At 37.2% G+C, this 21,707-nt stretch overlaps 1 protein-coding gene across 3 annotated transcripts in view; it reads right to left on the bottom strand.

The window, feature by feature from the left end:
• The window catches only part of FCHSD2 (FCH and double SH3 domains 2), a 347,367-nt gene that overhangs the window by 277,422 nt on the left and 48,238 nt on the right, over nucleotides 1-21,707 (bottom strand). For all 3 annotated transcript variants that reach the window (XM_056795012.1, XM_056795014.1, XM_056795013.1), the window contains one exon: nucleotides 1,756-1,801. In XM_056795012.1, coding sequence (XP_056650990.1) covers nucleotides 1,756-1,801 — 46 coding nt within the window. The remainder of the gene's footprint in view (nucleotides 1-1,755; nucleotides 1,802-21,707) is intronic.

The raw sequence follows: 21,707 nt of genomic DNA, 5'->3' as shown, positions 1-21,707 counted from the left end.
TTTATTCATGGAGCTGGCCTTAGTTTCCAATTTGGGACATTGACTCTGGGTCAGGCTCTACTGCATCCTTAGAATGGGCTGATAGAACCCTGTTTGATCCTGACCTCATTCTTAGAGACTCAAAGTATGATCAGAGACTAAGAGGAGGGAACTTAGAGACACCTTAAAGGCCACTGAATTTAGACTTCTCATTTTTTCATAGATAAGAAACCAGAGCACAGAGTAGTTTCGTGACTTGTCCAAGGTCACACATCTAGTTAAAAGTTTGAGCTGGTATTTGAGCCTGGATATTTCTAACCTCCTGCCCCCAATCCATTATACTATACTGTTGGCTTTTGTTTCCCTCAGTATTTCTGCATTCAGAGAAATAGCAGGTTTCAGGCCTACTTAGTCCCCTACGATTTAAGAGGGCTACAACATTCTGGTATCAGAGGGGCATCCCAGTGGGAGGACTGATAAATTTCCAGCCATGTGTTCTCAGTCAGCACTGTATTCTTTCAGATAACAGATGGGTTGTCTCTACCCCTTTGTTGAGCCACTATTTCTCCTTAAATGTCCTGACTTTTAGATGCATGTTACTTTCTATTTGTATTACTATAATTAATCCTTCAATGTTTCCTTCTCATTCCTTTTCCATTCTCCAATCTTGAACCCTGTCTTTCTCCCCCTACCATTTGTCTCAGGTGTGATATTCACTATTTCTCCCTGTCCTGTATTTTAATTCTTCTAGGCTTGGTGTTCCATTTAAAAAAGGAGAATAAGAGCAAAAGAGAAAGAAAAGAGTAACTCCTAGATCTATAAAATAAGGGGAATGGGATGGATGATGTCATAGTAAAACACCTAACTTCTTTGATGCCTATTTGGGGAGGTAGCAAAAAAGTGAAAATGTAAAGTCATGACAGCAGTCTATAAATATAAACCTACATATTTACACACCTTCCATTTTCCAGAAAATGTTGCCAAACCAGGGAATCCTCACAAAAAACTGGGACATCAAATGAGTCTCCACCAAATGGGTTAATCAATATGTCTAAATAAGCTGAAGGTTGTGGGGTTTTAAATTAAACATTTCTGTGTAGAAAAGTAATTCCCTCTAATGGACAAATATGAACCTTCCAAGCTCCAATGAGCTGCTCCTTTGCTGGTGTAGATTAACTCCTATACACTCACAATATGATTTTTCAGTCACCTCCTGGCATATATAACACTTTAACTATTTAGGTCCAAACAAGGTTATAATTTTCAAGCAAGAGAGTCTTTACAATTCTATCAGAAACATCATACTTCACTTTCTAAAGTGTAGTAATAATTTCTACAAGCAGAGCTTGAAACCCAATAAATATCACAGAATATGATTTTTTTAAATTAATTCCTCTTATACAAGAAGACCAGTATCATTAGAGTGGATGGAGGGAAGGAAAAAGGGAATCTTTTGGAAACCAAGGCGTCTAGCATTCATTGAAACTACAAGCAACAACAGGAAGAGCCATTAGTCACAGAATTATAATAATAAAAGATGGCTTTTCCCAGAGTGGGAATCAATAACTTTCTGGTAAAGGAATATTCCATTCCTTACAAAAATCCTCAAAAACAGAAGGTGGAGGAGGCAACAAATAGAACTTCCAAGGGATGGAGAGTCAGCCCCCAAAATATAGGAGAAAGGCAGAGATGGGCAGCCTCTGGCAATTCAGATTTCTTCAGTCACTTTTAAGTACTTTCAATGAACATGATGAGGAATCTTGCCCCAGAACTTACCTGTGCATATTCTCTCTCAATTGCAGCCTTCTTCTGACTGAATGTCCTAAAAAAAGAACAAACATTTATTACAAAAAAAAAAAGCACAATAAACGAGACAAAAGCAATCTTCAAACATTTCCTGTAATTCACCAAGGAGAAGAGGGAAAATTACGGAAAAAAAAATTCACAATCCAATGATAAAATCTACCAAACTAACTCAACTCAAAGTGTCATGTAATTAAGTGTTATGATTCAAGCCCAAAATAGGTATTCACATATTAAAGTAACATTTTGAGTTGGCAGGTATTTGATTTTTTTTAATAGAAAAAGGATAGACAAATCAAGCAATAAGCAAAATCTCTTTATTTTTCACTACCATCTAGCTTTGCCAATACTGACACATCTTTATTCTGCCAGTGGAAAAGTTGGGTACTTAGAACTTATTAAAATCTTATTGTTTTTTACATATAAATATGCTATACAGTAGGGGTTTCTTAATCTAAAGTTCATAGATCCACAAGAAATCTATGAATAGCAGGGAGTCCAGGAATTTGGATAGGGGGAAAAATGACATTTTCACTAACCTCTTACTGAGTATTTGCTTTCAAATCATTACTCTGAAAAGGAGTCTACAAGCTTCAGAATCTCTGCTAGAGTGGAACATACATTTCCAATACTGTACAAGAAACAATAAGGAGGAGGAGGAAAACTTTAAGAGTTAAGACTGCTTATGGGTGTTTGAGGTAGACTTATCTACAGTCTAAGAAAGTAAGTTTCCCATGTAGCAAATTTCTTCATTATACTCAAGTTGAGCAAAAGGATTTTCTCATGCTATTCTCATGAAAACAAATTAACATTTCAAACAGCAGTCATTCTACACTTCCATGTTTCAAAAAATTTGTGATTTCATCCATGTGTCCTCCCTTTATCAACACAAATCACAACCTTTCCACACTTTAGTAAGAGCAGCCAATCTGTGAGTTAATATGACATAATAATAATAATAATAATAATAACAGAATCGTGACCTAATGCCCTCACCTTAGTGTACTTACCTAGTCTAATTCACAGATGACACCATCTACTTCCCAGTCACCATACCAAGCTACATATGGTGTGCTATACCTAGACCATCTTCCTAATCTGCCCCAACCCTGTATTACACCCTCTATCCCTCAGCTCTGAAAGGGGAAGCTTTCCCTTATACTGACCAGAGCCAGGCCTCAATCACCCCTCTTCTTGGCTAGCTCCCCTACCCGCTATTGTGGGGCACTGCTCCACTTCTGCCCTCCCCCTGCCTTTTTAACTCCTCTTTATGTGTTGTCTTCCCCCGCTAGACTGTGAACTCTGAGAGCAGGGACTGTCTTCCTCACATATTTACATCCTAGTACTTCTCTCTGGGTTTGGTGCACAGTAGCACTTAATCCTACCATGCTTGGTGATCTCTTTAGCTCCACTGGGTGTGCTGATTACCCCTGATGATTCCCAGGGCTTTCTTCCTAGCCCTAGTCTCTTGACTGAACTCTCTCCAGTCCCACATCACATGGGCATCTCAAACTCAAAAGGAGAAAACAACTCATTATCTTTTCACCCAAACCTTTCCTCTTCTCAACTTTCCTATCACTGTCAAGGGCCCCAGCTCCTGTGCCTCCATCCCTAAGTCATCCAGGTTTGCCACCTCAGGGTTATCCTCCACTGACTTCTCACTCAGCCTACCCCACATAGCCAAGGCTTTTTCCTATGGTCATGACACCTCTCCTGTTTGAGTCCTCCCCTCTACCCAGCTGCCTCTCAGTGTGGGCTCTCACTACCTCACAACCATATTATTATAACAGACTTCTGCTTGGGCTCCTTGGCCTCAAGGCTTTCCCCACAGCAATCGATCCTTCACTCAACTACCAAAGCGATCTTCCTAAAGTGTAGGTCTGACCATGTCAACCCCCCCTCTCACATTACAAACCCTGGGAGACACCTCTTACCCCTGGATCAGATAGAGAATCCTACTGGGCATTTAGCCCATTCCTACCTTCCACTTTTCTTACATTGTACTCCCCTCTACCCCTTACTGACTAAATTACTGCTTCTTACCCAGGATACTCCACTTTCTAATTCCATGCATTTTTACTCATCTCTTTATGCCTGGAATGATCTCCCACCTCATCTCAGCCTCCTAGCTCCTTTAACACAGTTCAAATCCCATCTTCTGCAAGAGGTTTTCCTTAATTGTTCCTTCCCAATCTCATCTTCCTCCCCACCACTCGTGCCTTCCCTCTGAGATTACCTTCCATTTTTACTGTACAGTATATATCTCATATGTACATAGTTATTTAGATGTTGTCTCCCTCATAAGAATGTGAGTTCCTTAGGGCAGGGACCAGGTTTTTCCATTTCTTTGTATCTTCTACCCTTAGCACAGTATCTGACACAGAGCCAGCACTTAATAAATGCTTGTTAATTGACTATCAGTCAGTCCATCTGTCCTGGTAAATTTGCACCTCAGTGGAATCTGCTAAAATTTCCATTCATCTAGCATAGCCTTTAAGAGCTTTAGGTCCCTTCCAAGCTAAAATGAGGCGTAATAAATGAGTAATAAGATTTATTCTAATTCCAAAGAAATTACATTATTCCCTTTCCCTCATTGCATGACTCTCCCCTGCCCTCATTGGAGTTGGAATGAAAAAAAATTGCACTAATACTATTTCATCAGCTTAAAAAACAACATACAGAGAAAAAACATTCAATATGTACTAGAAGGCAAAAAACACAGATTAGCTATACATTCAGCTTTAAAAAAAAAAACAAAACAACTACTTAGTAGCACTTGGCATAATTCTAGAATGATAGGGCTACAACAGGCTTACAGCTGTAAGGAATCTTCTAGTCCAACTCTAAATTTCAGAGGTCTAGGTGGGCTTTCAAAAAGTATAGTACATTGAAACTACATCTTTATAATCAAACAACAGACCAAAGGGTGTAAAAAATATAAACTCATTAGGCTTGTTTTGTCACTTTTTTAAAAAAAGCAATTGATTCAATAGAGCAAAATATAAGCTTAAAGGCTCTCTTTCAACAGAGTATATTCTATGTATATGTCAAGATCCCTTGAAAAATATAACAGAGATAACAATATTCTCGGAAACTCTGGTTATTAATAAAAGAGACCTGTCAAAGCTGTTTTCTACTTTCATGGAGGGTGTCCAGCACAAAGTAGAAATTGAAGAGGGATTTTATACAGGTGGTAAGAGACTCCAGCTATTCCGGTTTGTGGATAACATTGTTCTGATTGTATCTCCCCTAAATGAGATCCATAAATCACTAAAAGGGCTTACCCTATCCACACATTAAAAAAAAAAAATCAAGAGATGACTCTATGCAGCAGAATGGATTACCTAGAGTTGGTCTTTTGTCTATCAGTATCTACATAAATGGTCAATGAGTTAGTCTCATAACTGATAAGAGAGGGGGGAGGAGGAGAGCAGACTAGATGACCTTGGGTAAAGTGAACAGTATATTTTAATCATCTTAAGCTCCCTGAAACAAAACTCCCATTTAAAAACAACAACAACAACAAAACTTTTCTGTCTATGCTTAATGTTTACTTGGGTGGGTGGGTGGGGGTTTAAATCCTTATCTTTCACCTTAGAATCAGTACTATATAATGGTTCCAAGGCCAAAAGAGTGTTAAGGACTAAGCAAGGAGAGTTAAGTGACTTGCCCAGGATGACATGGCTAGTAAGTGCCTGAGGCCAGATTAAAACCTTGCTTTTCAATCCTATGAGCCATCAAGCCGCCCCTTTTTACTCTTTGAAAAGCATTTCTTCTCAATTACTACAAGCATTTCCCCCTCCCATCTGCCAAAGAAAAGAAAAGAAAAGAAAAGAAAAGAAAAGAAAAGAAAAGAAAAGAAAAGAAAAGAAAAGAAAAGAAAAGCTTGAAGCAAAGTAAGAGTTAGAAAAAAATATATCAGCAAAAGAATACTGGCCATGTCCCATACAGGCCTCATTCTCAATATCAGTCTATCACATCTCTGTAATGAATTGGGTGGCATTCTTCAGTAAGGATTCCTCTGGAATCATGGTTGTTCACTACACTGATCAGAGTTCTTAAATCTTTCAGAATTTGATTTGTTTTACAATACTGATGTTACAATATAAATTATTCTAGTTCTGCTTATTTTACATTATATGATAGTCTTCCCCCATTTCTCAAAAGCTGTCTCTTTCTTAATTTCTTATAGCATAATGGTATTCCCATACATTTATAATACCACAGCCTATCTTTTATGGATGAGAGTCATAGAGTATCAAAACATTTAAAATTTAGGAATTCCAACAGGCAACATCTAGCTTTGGATACACATGATTTAACTTCTACTTTATTTATAGCTAGTCTATTTGCCTTTACATAAAAGGCATTCATTAAGTAGAGACCAAATGTATAGTGTTAGTCTTGAGGTCAGGAAGATCCAGGGTCAAAGCTTGCCTCTTAACAGTGTGATCCGGACTGGATGACCATAGGCAAGTTACTTAAGTTCTCAGTTTTCATTTTCTAATTTATAAAATGTGGGTTTTGAACTAGATTTTCTCTGAGCTCCCTTCTACCTCTAAATGTCTAGTTTTATTCTTTTTTAACTTGGAATCATCATTCTCAAATGGAGATGTTTTGGTAAATAGTTTACAAGAAAAAAAAAACCTTTAGGGTTTGTTTGTTTTTATATCCTGAAAATATGAATGGTAGACAATCTAAAGAGAAGATAATGTACTTATAACCTTAGTCCTCCCTCTTCCCAAGCTAAGCAAATGAATCATGTTGCCAGAGATGACATAGTAGTATCCAAATCTGAAGCTTTTGTATTTCTATGTTTGCATTTAACATACAGGGTGAACCTAGGAAGATAAGTAAGGGTAAATTAAAAACAATCTTTCAAGACTGTCCCTTGAATAATGTGTTGAATTTCATAGGAACTCATTTGTTCAGTCAGTATAACAGAGTAGCAATTTAACCTTACTTGCCCACCTGCCCAAATAGTGAGATGCCTTCACCATAGTTTTACCACTGTATTTAAAAAGTAACTCGTTTCTTTTAAATGTATTTATAGGTTTAGATTTGGACTTGGAAGAACTCTCATTTTCAAATGAAGTAACTGAGGACCAGAGAGACATTGAGGGACTTGTTCAAGTTCATACAGGCAGAGCCAAAATTCAAATCTAAATCTTGACCACAAATTCATTATGCTTTTCTCTGCACCAATTAAAAGATTTAGGTCATTTCAGAATGAGTCATGTTATAGTCATTTACAAACAGATCACTTACAAATAAAGTTTAAAAAACTAAAAGAAAAGATAAAGATGAGAAGGTATAGTTTTTAATGTTTGATTAGAAGCTCCAAGGTAATCTATTTAAAGAAAGATAGGCAAATGATTTAACCTTTCTGGGCCCCAGATTCCTCATCTGCAAAGTTAAATAACCTCTAAGGTTCTTCCCAGCTCTAATTCATATGCTCTTATGAATCCTCCCCCTGCCCCCAAATGACAATGGATAGGGCTGCATTAACTTTGAGTATAAACTAAATTTACAAAACACTAAGGAAAAGGAAGACAGAAAACCAAGCAATATCATGTCTGAAAAGTTTAAGAGGAGAAAGTGAGCTTACAGAGGATTTAACATGAGATTCGGCTAAACCAGATTTTTCTTTTTTTTTTAACATTATTTTATTTGGTCATTTCCAAACACTATTCATTGGAAACAAAGATCATTTTCTTTTCCTCCTCCCCCTCCCACCACCTCTCCCATAGCCAACGCAAGATTCCACTGGGTATCACCTGTGTCCTTGATTAGAACCCATTTCCATGTTGTTGGTATTTGCATTAGAGTGTTCATTTAGAGTCTCTCCTCAGTCATATCCCCTCAATCCCTGTAGTCAGGCAGTTGCTTTTCTTTGGTGTTTTTACTCCCACAGTTTGTCCTCTGCTTGTGGATAGTGTTTTTTAGATCCTTGCAAATTGTTCAGGGACATTGTAAAGCCATTAATGGAGAAATCCATTATGTTCGATTGTACCACAGTGTATTAGTCTCTGTGTACAATGTTCTCCTGGTTCTGCTCCTTTCACTCTGCATCACTTCCTGGAGGTCATTCCAGTTCCCATGGAATTCCTCCACTTCATTATTCCTTTGAGCACAATAGTATTCCATCACCAACATATACCACAATTTGTTCAGCCATTCCCCAATTGAAGGGCATCCCCTCAATTTCCAATTTTTGGCCACCACAAAGAGGGCAGCTATGAATATTCTTGTACAAGTCTTTTTCCTTATTATTTCTTTGGGGTACAAACCCAGCAGTGCTATGGCTGGATCTAAACCAGATTTTTCTAAGACTATTTATGAATGAAACTAGAAGAGTCCAACAAACAGAATAAAGGTGAAACAAATCTGCCTTCATTTTTAAAGGATTTATTTTCAATAGTAATAGCAGGACCACAACAATTGGCCTCTGTTGCTTCTATACCCAGTGTACTGTGTAATGAAGTAAGGAAATATGACCACACCTAGCCAAGAACACAGAAGTAATCTACATTGGAGGTGACAAATCTGCAAAAGCACAATCAAAATCTGAGATAATGATTTACCTGTCTACATTCCAAGTGTTATGAGCAGATAAGTGATAGAGGGGGAAGGCTGCAAAAGAACTTGGAAAAATCACAAAAAGAACCTTTACTACTCCTAAGGGTCCAAATGACTAACAATTAGTTCTAGGAAATCCTGTTCATCGACTCATATGCCTCCTGATACTTGGTAACTAAAATATTTAATTTTCAACATGTTTGAGCAGATTGTAGGCTTGAAAGCTCTCCTCCATCAAGGTATCTCTCAAGAGAATATCAAAATGATTTGTCTCCACAAAAGATTAAACTATAGGTAGTACCACACCTAGAGATGATAGGTCCTGGATTCAAATTTGGCTTCAGACACTTCCTAGCTGTGTGATCTTGGGTATAATGTAACTAACCCCCATTGCCTAACCCTTACTGCTCTTCTCCTTGGAACTGATACTTACTTTCAATTCTAAGACAGAAGGCAAAGGTTTAAAAAAAAAAAAGAAAACTATATGTTTAACTTGTTTATTCAACAACTGGCTAAACAATGACATGAAGCAAGGTATTAATTGAGGATATGTACTGAAAAAAAAAAAAAGCATTTGCCAAAGTCCTGGAAGGTGTCCTCCATGAAATTCAAAGGTTCTCAGTTAGTTTCTAATATTCAAATGACAATATACTATAGTTGCAATGAGCAGAATGGACTTAGAATCACAGAATCTCCTTCTCTTTGACTCACTCCTTCCAAATCTATTCTTCATTTTCACTATGACTTTTATTTAATTCTTCTATCTAAACCTCTTCTCCCAGGACATCCATCCCTGCTCTGGTCTCATCTCACTTTCCTCCAGTCTTAGTCTTGGTATAAAGTTCAACTATGCACTACCCTTCACATTCAAGTCAAGTCCAAGCACTGTGCCTAGTGCTTACACTAGGAATATGAAGAAAAGGCAAAAAAACATTCATCATTCTCAAAGAGCTCTCAGGCTAACCAGGACTGAGCAGATACTATTCAGTTACAAGTTGTATACAGGGTAACTTGGTGGCAATTTCAGGGGGAAGTTACTAGCCCTGTGTAGGGCTAGGAAAGGGTTCTGCAGTTCACTTGTAATACTGTCCTTCATATCCTGTTAATCTTTGCCCTGGGGTTTTCCCAATCAATTTGCCTTCTCTGCTCCTAATCTCATAATGCTGTAGAACAGAAGAAATCACACACCACCACCACAATTAAACACTTAAGAAATCATACTATCTAATCTCAACTGGGCCCTTACCACTAACACAACATTATATTTTATTCCTTCTTTCAAACCTCAGAATTGATCTGTCTTCAACTATTCTCTCTTCATTTCTTCCAGTCTCTCAGAAAAAGGCAGCCATTCTCCTTATCAAGGCTAACTCCTCTACTTGGGTCCTTTCATCTCATATTCCCTTCGCCCAGCCCCATTTCTCCAAGAGTTCAACAACAATCAATCATTCCCTCCCTTCTTTCTAACCTCTTCTTATAAATAGGTGCTCCTTCCTAATGTTTAGAAATATGCCTCACTCTTTTTAACTCTTTTATAATCCAACTTCTGATTTCATCCCTATCCATCTACTGAAAATACTCTCTCAAAAGTTACCAAAAGATTTAACTGTTAAATATTAGATCCAAAGATCTTTTCTCAGTCCTCACCTTCCTTGACCTATCACTTTTGATACTGTCAATTGCCCCCCTTGGCCTGGACACTCTCTCCTGTTTCTTCTACCAGTGTAACAACTCCTTAATCTTCCTTGCTGAATAGACATCCATTTCCCACTCCCAAAGTATGGGTGTCCCACAAAGTTCTGTCCTGTGCCCTCTTTTTTTTTCCTTCTTCCATGATGATGTCAACTGTCCATTATTTCAACGATGATTTTTACAAAGATCATTGTATACTTCTGTTCTATTCACATATCTTAAATATTATGCTAAATTTTTGTGTTAAAAGAACAATATTGGGACTGACAACCATATGAAGTTGTTTAGAGAAATCACACCAGACCAATTAGTTTAAGGAATTGGGGATATGTAGGCTGGAAAAGAAAAGACTTCAAGATTCACAATAGCTGTCATCAAGTATTTGATGGACTTCCAAGTGGGAAAGGGATGAGACTTGTTTGGCTTGGCTAAGTACAATAGATAAAAGTCCTGGGGAGAATTAAGGAATCAGATAAAGAAACATTTTTGTAATATTAGAACCTTCTAAAAGTGGCATGGGCTACCTTCATCTGATGTCTTCAAATGAAAGATAGACAAGATTTGTTTGATGTTTAAAGGATACTCATTCTTAGTTATCAATTGGAACAGTCAGCTCTAGGGGTCTATTCCAATTCCAACTGTTTGGACATCAGATGTCATGGCTCCATTTGAACCTCAAACTCAGCATGTCCAAAACACAGCTCATTATCTTTTAATACTAAGTCATAATCTTCCAGAGTTATCAAATAGGAAGAGCAGGAAGATTTGGAGTTAGAGAATCTAGGTTCTAATGCTGGCTCAGAAACTTAATGACAATGTAACTACAGGCAAGTCACTTAGCCTCTTTGTGCCTCGGTTTCCTCTTCTGTAAAATGAGGGTTGTTTTTTTTTTTTGTTTACCAAATGGCCTTTAATATTCCTTCAAGCTCTAAATCTAAGATTCCACACTCCTTTAACTCTCAGATCCACAAAGACAGCTCTAATTACACCCCCTCAATTCCCATCTTATTTAGTTAACTTTCTCTTGAACATTTCCACCAAGATGCCCCATCAACATTTCAGTCTATTTCTTCTCCAAACATAAAAAGTCAATAAAGCTTGATCAAGAAAAGGGAATGCCATGTAACTGTAATTTCCTTACTGCCTCAATTAATAACTTTTATTTCTGCTTTTTTATATCACAATTTCTCCAAATTTAGCCTCACCCCCTTTAAATTATTTTACAAAGAGAATTTTGAGCATAATCCAGTTAAATAAAACAACTGTATATTTTCTAGACCTCTGGTATCCCACCTCTCTATGGAAGGGGGGAAGGTAAGCCTCTGTTCTCTGAGTTTTTTTTTCCATTTGAATAAGTTTATTTAGTCAATTTAGAACACTATTCCTTGGTTACAATAATCACATTATTTCCCTCCCTCCCCCCACCCACTCTTCCTGCAGCCAACATGCAATTTCATTGGGTATTTCTTGTGTCCTTTATCAGAACCTATTTCCATGTTGTTGTTTACACTAGGATGTTCATTTAGAGTCTACATCCCCAACCATATCCCTTAGACCCATGTATTCAAGAAGTTGTTTTTCTTCAGTGTCTTTACTCCCAAAGTGTTTCCTCTGGATGTGGATAGTGGTTTTTCTTGTAGGTTCCTCCAAGTTGTTCAGGGACATTGCATTGCCACTAACGGAGAAGTCCATTACATTTGAGTGTACCACAGCGAATCAGTCTCTGTGTACAATGTTCTCCTGGTTCTGCTCCTCTCACTCTGCATCAATTCCTAGAGGTTGTTCCAGTCTCCATGGAATTCCTCCTCTTTATTATTCCTTTTAGCACAATAGTATTCCATTACCAATGGAATGCTTCGGCGGAACAGGAGGAAGAAACCAACAAGAAGGTTCAACAGCTGAGATGGCGATGCAGCAAAGCACTGTGGAGTGCTTAGGGTGTGTTGGAGCACAAAAGACAACATGGCCATCCAATGCAGCTGAGGAAGTCTCCAGATGTAATGACTTTTCGTGCCACTGGACCCAGGCTTCCAATGCCAAGGAGTGGGACTGTCTCTGTGCATCAACTTTTCCACTTAAATCTTCATGCACAAGTGTCTTTGTGCACAAAAACGCACAAAGACAATCATCATCCAAGAGACTACTACCAACCAACCATTCCATTACCAGCATATACCACAATTTGTTTAGCCATTCCCCAACTGAAGGGCATCCCCTCATTTTCCAATTTTTTGACACCACAAAGAGTGCAGCTATGAATATTTTTGTACATGTCTTTTTCCTTATGATCTCTTTGGGGTACAAACCCAGCAGTGCTATGGCTGGATCAAAGGGAAGACAGTCTTTTATCGCCCTTTGGGCATAATTCCAAATTGCCCTCCAGAATGGTTGGATCAATTCACAACTCCACCTGCAATGAATTAATGTCCCAACTTTGTCACATCCCCTCCAGCATTCATTACTTTCCTTTGCTGTCATGTTAGCCATTCTGCTAGGTATGAGGTGATACCTCAGAGTTGTTTTGATTTGCATTTCTCTGATTATAAGAGATTTAGAGCACTTTTTCATGTGCTTAATAATAGTTTTGATTTCTTTATCTGAAAATTGCGTATTCATGTCCCTTGCCCATTTATCAATTGGAGAATGGCTTGATTTTTTGTACAACTGGTTTAGCTCTTTATGAATTTGAGTAATTAGACCTTTTTCAGAGGTTTTTGTAATGAAGATTGTTTCCCAATTTGTTGCTTCCCTTCTAATTTTGGATGCATTGGTTTTATTTGTACAAAAACTTTTTAATTTGATATAATCAAAATTATTGATTTTACATTTTGTGGTTTTTTTTTCTAGCTCTTGCTTGGTTTTAAATTTTAAAGTCTTTCCTTTCCCAAAGATCTGACAAGAACACTATTCTGTGTTCGCCTAATTTGCTTATATTTTCCTTCTTTATATTCAGGTCATTCACCCATTCTGAGTTTATCTTGGGGTAGGTGTGAGATGTTGATCCAAACCTAATCTCTCCCATACTGTCTTCCAATTTTCCCAGAAGTTTTTATCAAAAAGTGAGTTTTGGTCCCAAGAACTGGGATCTTTGGGTTTATCATAGACTATCCTGCTGAAGTCCTTTACCCCAAGTCTATTCCAATGATCCTCCTTTCTGTCTCTTAGCCAGTACAAAATTGTTTTGATAACCACTGCTTTATAGTATAGTTTGAGATCTGGGACTGCAAGGCCACCTTCCTTTGTATTTTTTTTTCATGATTTCCCTGGATATTGTTCTCTGAATTCTTGAATGGTCAGTGCTTTAATTTGAGTTTTGTATGTTCTTTCATTTTCTATCAGGTTTATGAAGATAGGCAGATAAAGAAAACATCATAAATGAAGTTTATCTAGATTTAGGCAAAGCATAAATTCAGAGAGGCAATATTTTTTGTACCATTCTTGTGGAAAATAAATGAACTAAACAAAAATATGGCCAGGTAGATGAAAAACTAGTTGAATGGCTGCCCCCCCCCCCAAAAAAAAAGGTCATTAATGCTTCAATGTCAATTTGGAAGGTCTCTAGTAGATTGCCTCAGGGATCCATACTTGTCTTTGTAGTGTAACAGTTTAACCAATGGTCTAGATAAAGGAAAAATGATATTTCTCAAATTTTCAGATTATGCAAATCTAGAAGCAATAACTAAGAATAACAACAGCATAGCATGTTAGGTGACAGACTCAAGAGACAAAAAACTTTCTATTATTTAACATTGGACTAAATCTTGTAAGAAGAAATGTAATAGAAATAAATGTAAAGTCTTATACTTGGGTTCAAAAAAAACTTTACAAGAACAAGACAGAGGAGGCATGACTAGTCAGCAATTCGTCTGAAAAACTTGTAGGGATTCTAGTGGATTGCAGGCTCAATGCATGGCAATAATGCACTATAGCACCTCCTCCTCAAATAATTGCAATTTTGACTAATGTTAAACTTAAAAATCTTTAGATAAGCTGCATTGAGGAGTGAGTATTCAAGAGTAGAAGAACGATCTGTTCATTGTTCTGTCCTGGTTCAGACGAAATTTAGAGGACTGTGTTCAGTTCTGAGTGTGTTTTAGGAAAAAATATATAAGAGTTGGAAAGTATGCAAACAAGATAAACCAAGATGGTGAACATAAAGATATTAACAAATAAAAACTGGTTGAAGGAACTAGAGACATTTAGCAAGGCAAAGAGAAGGCTTAGGAAGAAATATAATTTATCTTTTCAAGTATTTCAAGACCTGGTTCATGGAAGAATACGCTTATACTTAGCACTCTAGGGCAGAACTAGGAACAATTTTAAATGTGATCAATTTAGACTTCATATACAGTAAAAACTGTAATAATTAGAACTATCTAAAAGTAGACTAGGCTGCCTTGGGAGGTATAATGGATTATCTGTCCTATGAGATCTTCAAGCAAAAGTTTCTTTGCATCTCTCTATCCTGGGAATGCCCTGTAAATGAATGCCAGACTAGGAATAAGGAAAGTCTCAATGCATGGGCTTTCTGCACAAGTTTAGCTACTTTGCCTAAGTCTAGCCTAACTTAACTTTTGAGATGATAGGACCATAGAAAGCAATGCTGGTTATCAAACCTGTCAATTAGCAAAGGTCCTACAGGCCCAAATTACACTAAAGATAAACACAGATAACCCTGTCATTGGCTTAAAAAACCTTAGTAATTAGAGCCCATTTCTCCTATTTTCTGCCCTAACCTGATCTATCCATCAAAAATCTTAAAGAATGATGTCAGAAACCTGTATTCAAGTTTCAGTTCTGCCACTTAAAAGCACTGTCTGTGCCTTGTAAACAAAGATGTTTAATCAATATTTATTGAATTAAATGTGACTTCATCTGCAAAAGTTGCAAAAAGGCCATTCTTCCTTTTGATCTAAGGAACTCACTAAACATAAAAGCTATCCCAAAGTAGATTGGGCTGCCAGTCTTGGAATAACAAACTGGATCCAGATTTGGGAATAAAAGGAAAAGATGAACTGTTATTATTGCTTATTGAAGCTAATGCTCAAGATCTCCATGTTTGCCTTCAGGACTATTTTGAACCTCTAGGGTCACTACTAATTGGTGAACTTGAGACATCAGCCTCAAAAGATGATCTAGACTATATATAGAATATTTGGGAAATTACATGGTGGTTTTTCTTGTTTTTATTTTTAAAAAATAATCTCAAACTAATCTGCTATGCAAAAGTTTATTGCTTTAATACCAATATTCTCTTGACCAGGAATAATGGAACACAGGAATCTATGAAAAGTTAAAATTATACTTTTAATATAAATATTATATTTAAATATAATATTTATATTATAAAATAAATATAAAATATAAAATTATACTGTCCTGAAGGACAGACACAATCTGTACCATAGTCTTACTACTGTAGCACAGGAGAATAAGATTTAGTGTGGAAATAATCTCGAGGGATCACAGAATATTAACTAGCCCAAACCCTTCTTTTTTATCAGTAAGAAAGCATTGAGCTAAGGCTCAAAAAGGTTGTGACTTCCCCAATATTATATATATATATATAAGTAAAAATGGCAGACTTAGAATTTGAAGTCATATTTGACTCCAAATAGAATGATCTTTCCACTAAACCATGTGAATTGTTAATTTAGAACTGAAGTGCAAAAAGCTGAGTAAGAGAAATTATTAGACATGTACTACCAGAAAAATAGGTAGGTCAATCAGGTAACAAGAACAAGGCACCAGAAAGTCAACTTGAATGGCAGCTAAGTGGTGCCATAGAGCACAGAGGCTAGATCCAGAATAAAAAAAAACATGAATTCAAATCCAGCTTTAGACACTTACTAGCTGTGTAGTCCTGGACAAGTTCCTTAATTTCTGTCTCAGTTTCCCCATTTGTAAAATAGGAGTAATAATAGCACCTCTGTCCCAGGCTGTTGTGAGGATCAAATGAGATAAAAAAATGTAAAGCATTTAGCACAGTGCCTAGCACTATACAAATATTAGTAGCACTAATTGTATCTGTTCTTTACTACTTCCAAATATTTTTACAGATCTATGATTGCATGGCTCAACAGATAGTAGTATCATGAGTTACTGTGGCCACTTTTCCTCTGGTGATATCCTTCTTGTGCACTTTGTTTGCTAGATTGGTCTTCAGACAATAGTTACATGGTCTACTGTTGGGTGACTACAAGCCTTTCAAAATTCTGGAAGAACCTGTCAGATCTTGGCATCCTTTGCTGGTTTAATCTTAGAGAACATGGGGTCAGTCCCATGCCATAAGAACACAAAAGATTCAGTGGAATTTGTAATTCTAAACTACTTCAAATCAGAACAGAATACTGGGTCCCTGAGATACAATGGAGATCTCTGTGAAAGACAGACATGCTGTGCCATCAAATTCCTTGACTGGCTTTAATTAGTACAGTGAAGTTCCTCATTTTCAGCAGCATCATTAGTCATCTTACAAGTCTGGGGAAATGAAGCTAACACCACTCATTCTCTGGTCAGATGCAAGAATGCCAAGGGTATTCCAAGAATGCAAAGGCCTATGATGCACAGGCTTTGAGTCTCTGAACCTAGTCACACATTCTGTTGCTTCAGAAGCAAAAAGCTAGTGGACTGTTACATCTTTAAATTTAGAAGCTCCTCAACACTAAGGGAGAGAGAACAAGTCTTCAGTAAAAACAGACCTCTACTTGCAGTTAAAGCTTTCAGCTGGTAGTATTTAGACAGCCAAACCTCAGGGCTCTTTATGGTTCTTTTAGCCACAGGAAAGAATAGAGAGCTGGCACTAACAGTGGGTCTTGGCACTAAGAAAAAGATCCGCAAAGGATAAATGCAATGAAAACAGTGACAAAGTTTGGGTCTAAGTGTCTTGTCATGGTGGCTATAATTTAAGAACCTAGGAAAGGAGTTGACAGAAGAGACTAGTGATATTCTAGTGATCTAGATTATCTAATAGTAGTTTGATTGCATTTAGATCAATAATAAATTGTTAGGAGCAATTTGATCCCAGACCATTTCCCAGTTACTTCAGCAAAAAGGAACAAAAAAGCAGCTTTAAAGAGGCGGGGAGGGGGGGAAAAACAGAAGTCTCTTTTTTTATTCATCCAAATACATTCAACTATCTCTGCACTCAAATATCTAATCTTCTTCCCCCTCCTCATTCCAACCCTCCCACCTAATTTTAATGAGGGAATTTTAAAAAGTTCTGCAGTGGTCTTTTGTGTCAACCACAGATATGCCCAGTGCTGAGCTTCCTTCACATTCTAAGAAGAATATGGAGAAAATAGAACTTTCAGGGAAAAGCAGCGAAATGAGTAACAGGAATATATAAAATCTGCCTGTCAAGACAGTTCAGAATAGGATGACCATTCATCGCTTTTGATGCTTAAGCAATAATTCTGACTAGGGAAAAGAGTCCAATCTATATGCTGTGTTGAGTCTGTCTAGCTCCATTAATCTACAATAAATTCTTCCTGCTACAATTTAAGCCAGATGAAAGAGATCATATGTTAACAACCTTTTGTCTAGTTGGGAAGCAGTATAATACAAGGGGAAAAGAACATTACAAAGATCAAGAGCTGTGTAATAACCTGCAACATGTCTCCTGACCTCTTTGTACCACTCAAGACTCCTTATTTCTAACAGGAAAGGATTAGACTAAATGACCTCTAAGGTCCTTTCCAATTCTAATAACTTATGAATCTATCTGAAATCCATAATCATATTTTGTCCCCTTATTCAATTCTAAACTAAAATTTGTGATAATTCAATTCTACCTCAGGATAAGTAGACTATAGATTCCGAGTTCAAAGGAGAACTGGAGATTATCTAGTCTGATCATTATCATTTTACAGATCAGGAAACTGAGGTCTAGATAGGTTAAGTGATTTGCCCATGGTCAAAAACATAGCAAACAGCAAAACAATAATCTGAATGCAAATTCTGACTCCAAATGCAGTACTCTTTCCATTACATCACATTGCCTCAAATAAAACACGAACAGCTGAAACACTTCTAATTTTAAAAACTTGTCAAGGTCTATAGAACTTTTTTTTTATCTGGTTTGTCTAAATATCATAAGAAAGCCTTCAAACTATGAGAAAGAGAAACCTGTCAACACAGGTCATGTCACACAGTTAATCAATCCAATCCAATCCAATCATTAGGTACGTCCCTACTATGTTCAAGGTACCAAAAAACTATAAAGTCCCTGCCCTAAAGGAGCTAAAATTCAACTAGGGGGATACAACATATAAACAAATAAGTAAATATAAAAATCATGTGAGGAGAGAGAGAACAGTAATATATTAGGAAAAGTTTCCCACATTAGCTTACACATGAGATGAGCCCAAAAGAGTTTTGAAAGGACCAGATAAGGAAAAAGCACACATCAGGCATATGGGACAGTCTGTGCAGAGGTTAGGGGAAAGGAATGAAATATTGAGTTTGTAGAACAATATGTAGCCCAGTTTGGCCCAAATGTAAGAATTCATGAAGAAGAGCCATTTGAAATAAATCTAGAAAAGCTGGCTAATGTGTTTTCAAAGCCAAAATGAAGAGTTAGTACTTTATTCTGGAATCAAAAAGGAACCAGTGAAGACTCTTGAATCAAGGGAGTCATGTGGTCAATTCTATGCTTGAAAGAGATTATTTTGATAACGAAAGATATAGCCAGTTTGTTTTCAATTTAATCATGACCTGATCAGAGAAAAATATATCCCTGAAGGGTAATTAAATGTTCATTCAAAATGAATCCAAATCACCTAGATTTGGGGGGTATTTTTTGTTTTTTAAAGGAATACTCTTCCTCCCCAAGCTGCCTTGTAAACTTACCAAGAACACAGAACATAATGACAGGATTCACTAAATGTGCTTTGCTATGAGTTGTAGCTATTCTACTATCTCTGAGAAAGGCCTTGTCTAGGCATCTTTTCCTTAAACAGACTGGTCTTGGCTAATACTAATGAGACGAGACTATAACACATAAAGAACCAGGGACCTGAGACCAGGCCAAAGAGAGAGAAGGCAACAGATCTGGCAGGAAGATCAGCTTTGCCCTCTCTGGGAGCTTTGGGAGATGCCAGCAGCACAGGGATACAGAGGAAGCTAGGGAAGGCAGATGCTCCCAGCTGGCAGCTGGAAGCAGCAGTCAGGACAACAAGGACCCAGGCAGAGCAGACACTCCCACAGACAACAGAGGTCTTGTACAAACCAGTCTTAGTTGGTATGCCTATACATGCTCCAAGGAATTAAGGGCATGATTGGGATGAGGAGAAGACCCCGAAAACTGTGTGGGAAAGGAAGTTTATCACCATCATTTGCTTTCATTTAATAACCTTTAAGTGTTTTTGTTACTAGGACTGGATTTTAAATTGCCCTGGCTTTGGATTTCTTCGAGATTAATGAAAGGGAATGAAAATAACTTCAAATAAACTTTAGACAAGGCAGACATGCTACAAACAAACAGGATATGAAAGCAGAAATGGCAAATCTGATTCACCAACCTCTCTATCTGCTGACATCCTAGCAAGGATAGAGCAAATAAATATAACTTTACTTGGAAAAAAGGATCCCTCCCAGAACACTGTATTATTCCAATTCTCTTTCACTTTTTAACTCTTAAAATGACTGCAGCATGGCAGAAGATTTTTATACAGTCTATTGGCTTTCAAATAATCACAAAAGGACTAACTTATCTATACCACCTTTATTATTTTATGTCAATTTTCTTTACTATTTTACATCAATTCTCTCAATTTCTCTCTATAATGTCAACAAGCCTTTAAATACCTTCTCTGTATACCTGCTGTAGACCCACCCATCATGACAAACTTTTGAGTTGATTTCAGCAGCTCTTATGGATCATCTACAATCATATAGCTCTTTTTATCAAATTTTTCCTCTTGTGACCAAAGGCAAACATTTTCATGATGGTTTACCAGAGTTGGGTTACTACCTGTGACAGAGATGCAAATAAAATTTAGCTCCAGTGAAGAAAATAAAGCCAAGCTAACTGGCTCATATTTGGGTAAATTTGTGACTGGAGAACTCATTAGCAGCATCCATTTAGTTATTTAGAATGAACAAACATAAAGAAATCTTACAATTTGCTACCTTGTTTTAAAAAACTGAATTTGTAGGTCAGAAACAGTCAAAAAATAAAATATGAAATTAAACATGCAAAAACAGGAAAATTTCCTTCTAGTATTTATTAAGCGCTTTACATTCATTATTCCAACTGATTCTCAGAACAGCTCTGTAAATTAGGTAATAGAGATATTAGTATCTCCATTTTATATCATCAGAAAGCAAGGTCCAGAGAGGTTAAAAGACTTGTCCCAAATGACACATGTCTAATATAGACAGGATTCTAAGCTGAATCGTCAGATCCAAGGTTTTGTTTTTTTTTTTCACTAGGTCACACCTGCTTCTATTATCGTTTAAGTTTTGTAGATAGAAATATTCAAATTATTGAATTATTTTCCAAGCAATGTATACTGAAGTCAAACTCAAAATGAAACCAGGGTCTCTTGTATCTCAGTTGCCCTCTGCAACCATCTAAAGGTTACTAAAAATCAGGAAAAAGGACCAAAGCAATTCATGTCTGTGATTGTGAACAAAAAAAAGGAAGTATGTACCACTTACGAGACTTCCTTAAGTGAAAAGTATGCTCATTTAAAATACTTAAATGCACAAGAATTAAGTTTGTTTGGAGATTTTTTCTTTAAGTTTTGTCCTTCTTTCCTTTTCTGTTTCTATACCTTCTCATTATTCTTCCAAGAGAAAGAAAAGAGAGAACAGAAAAGTCACAGAGAAACTGAGAGTATGACAAAGCCTGCCCAGCAGAGCAATGGGCTCCCTCACCCTTAAAATGCAAATACTTCAGGCCAATTTTATATTTCACCTGAACAGAGTGCCCTGGCCTTTCCTCCCAACTCCCCTGAGACAAGCACTGTGCAAATTGTATTACCTTCATTTTACAAATGGAAAAACTGAACCTCAGGGAGAGGAAGTTCACGCCCCTAATAAGTAGTAGACTTGAAAAACACTGACTCCATGCGCAGTGTTGTATCACTACCAGCTATGGGTTATCACATCCTGAGGAACATTCACCCATTCAACTCAAAGTGGAAGGGCTACCCGAAGCTTCCCCTTCTTCACCTGTTCATCCTTTTGGCTGCCTTTGGCATGGCTTCCCTGATTTTACTGACCCTGCTCTCTGCTACAAAGAAGTGTAGCCTCTGGAGATGACCCAAATTCAGATAAGCTCTGGATACCGTGATTAGAGCAAAGGAATCGAGTTGTTCAATAGTGTTGGACTCTTCATGACCCTGTGGGCTAACTGTGCATGGGCTTTTTTTTTTTTGGCAAAGATATTGGAGTGGTTTGTCATTTTCTCCTCTAGTTTTTATGTCGGCAGAGGTTAAGTGACTTGTCCAGAATCACACAGCTAGTTTCTGAGGTCACACACCAAGTCTGGTCTTCCTGACTCCAGGCCCAATGCTTTATACACCTCACTGCTTTTCAGGAATCAAGAAGACACATATTCAAATGACACTTACTAAAAGTGTGTTATTGTGGGCAAGCCACTTAACTTCTGCTTGCTTCAGTTTCCTCAATTGTAAAATCATCATCAT

The sequence above is a fragment of the Monodelphis domestica genome, chromosome 4 (genome assembly GCF_027887165.1).
Source record: "Monodelphis domestica isolate mMonDom1 chromosome 4, mMonDom1.pri, whole genome shotgun sequence".
Taxonomy (NCBI): domain Eukaryota; kingdom Metazoa; phylum Chordata; class Mammalia; order Didelphimorphia; family Didelphidae; genus Monodelphis; species Monodelphis domestica.
This window is presented reverse-complemented; position numbering and strand designations above follow the sequence as displayed.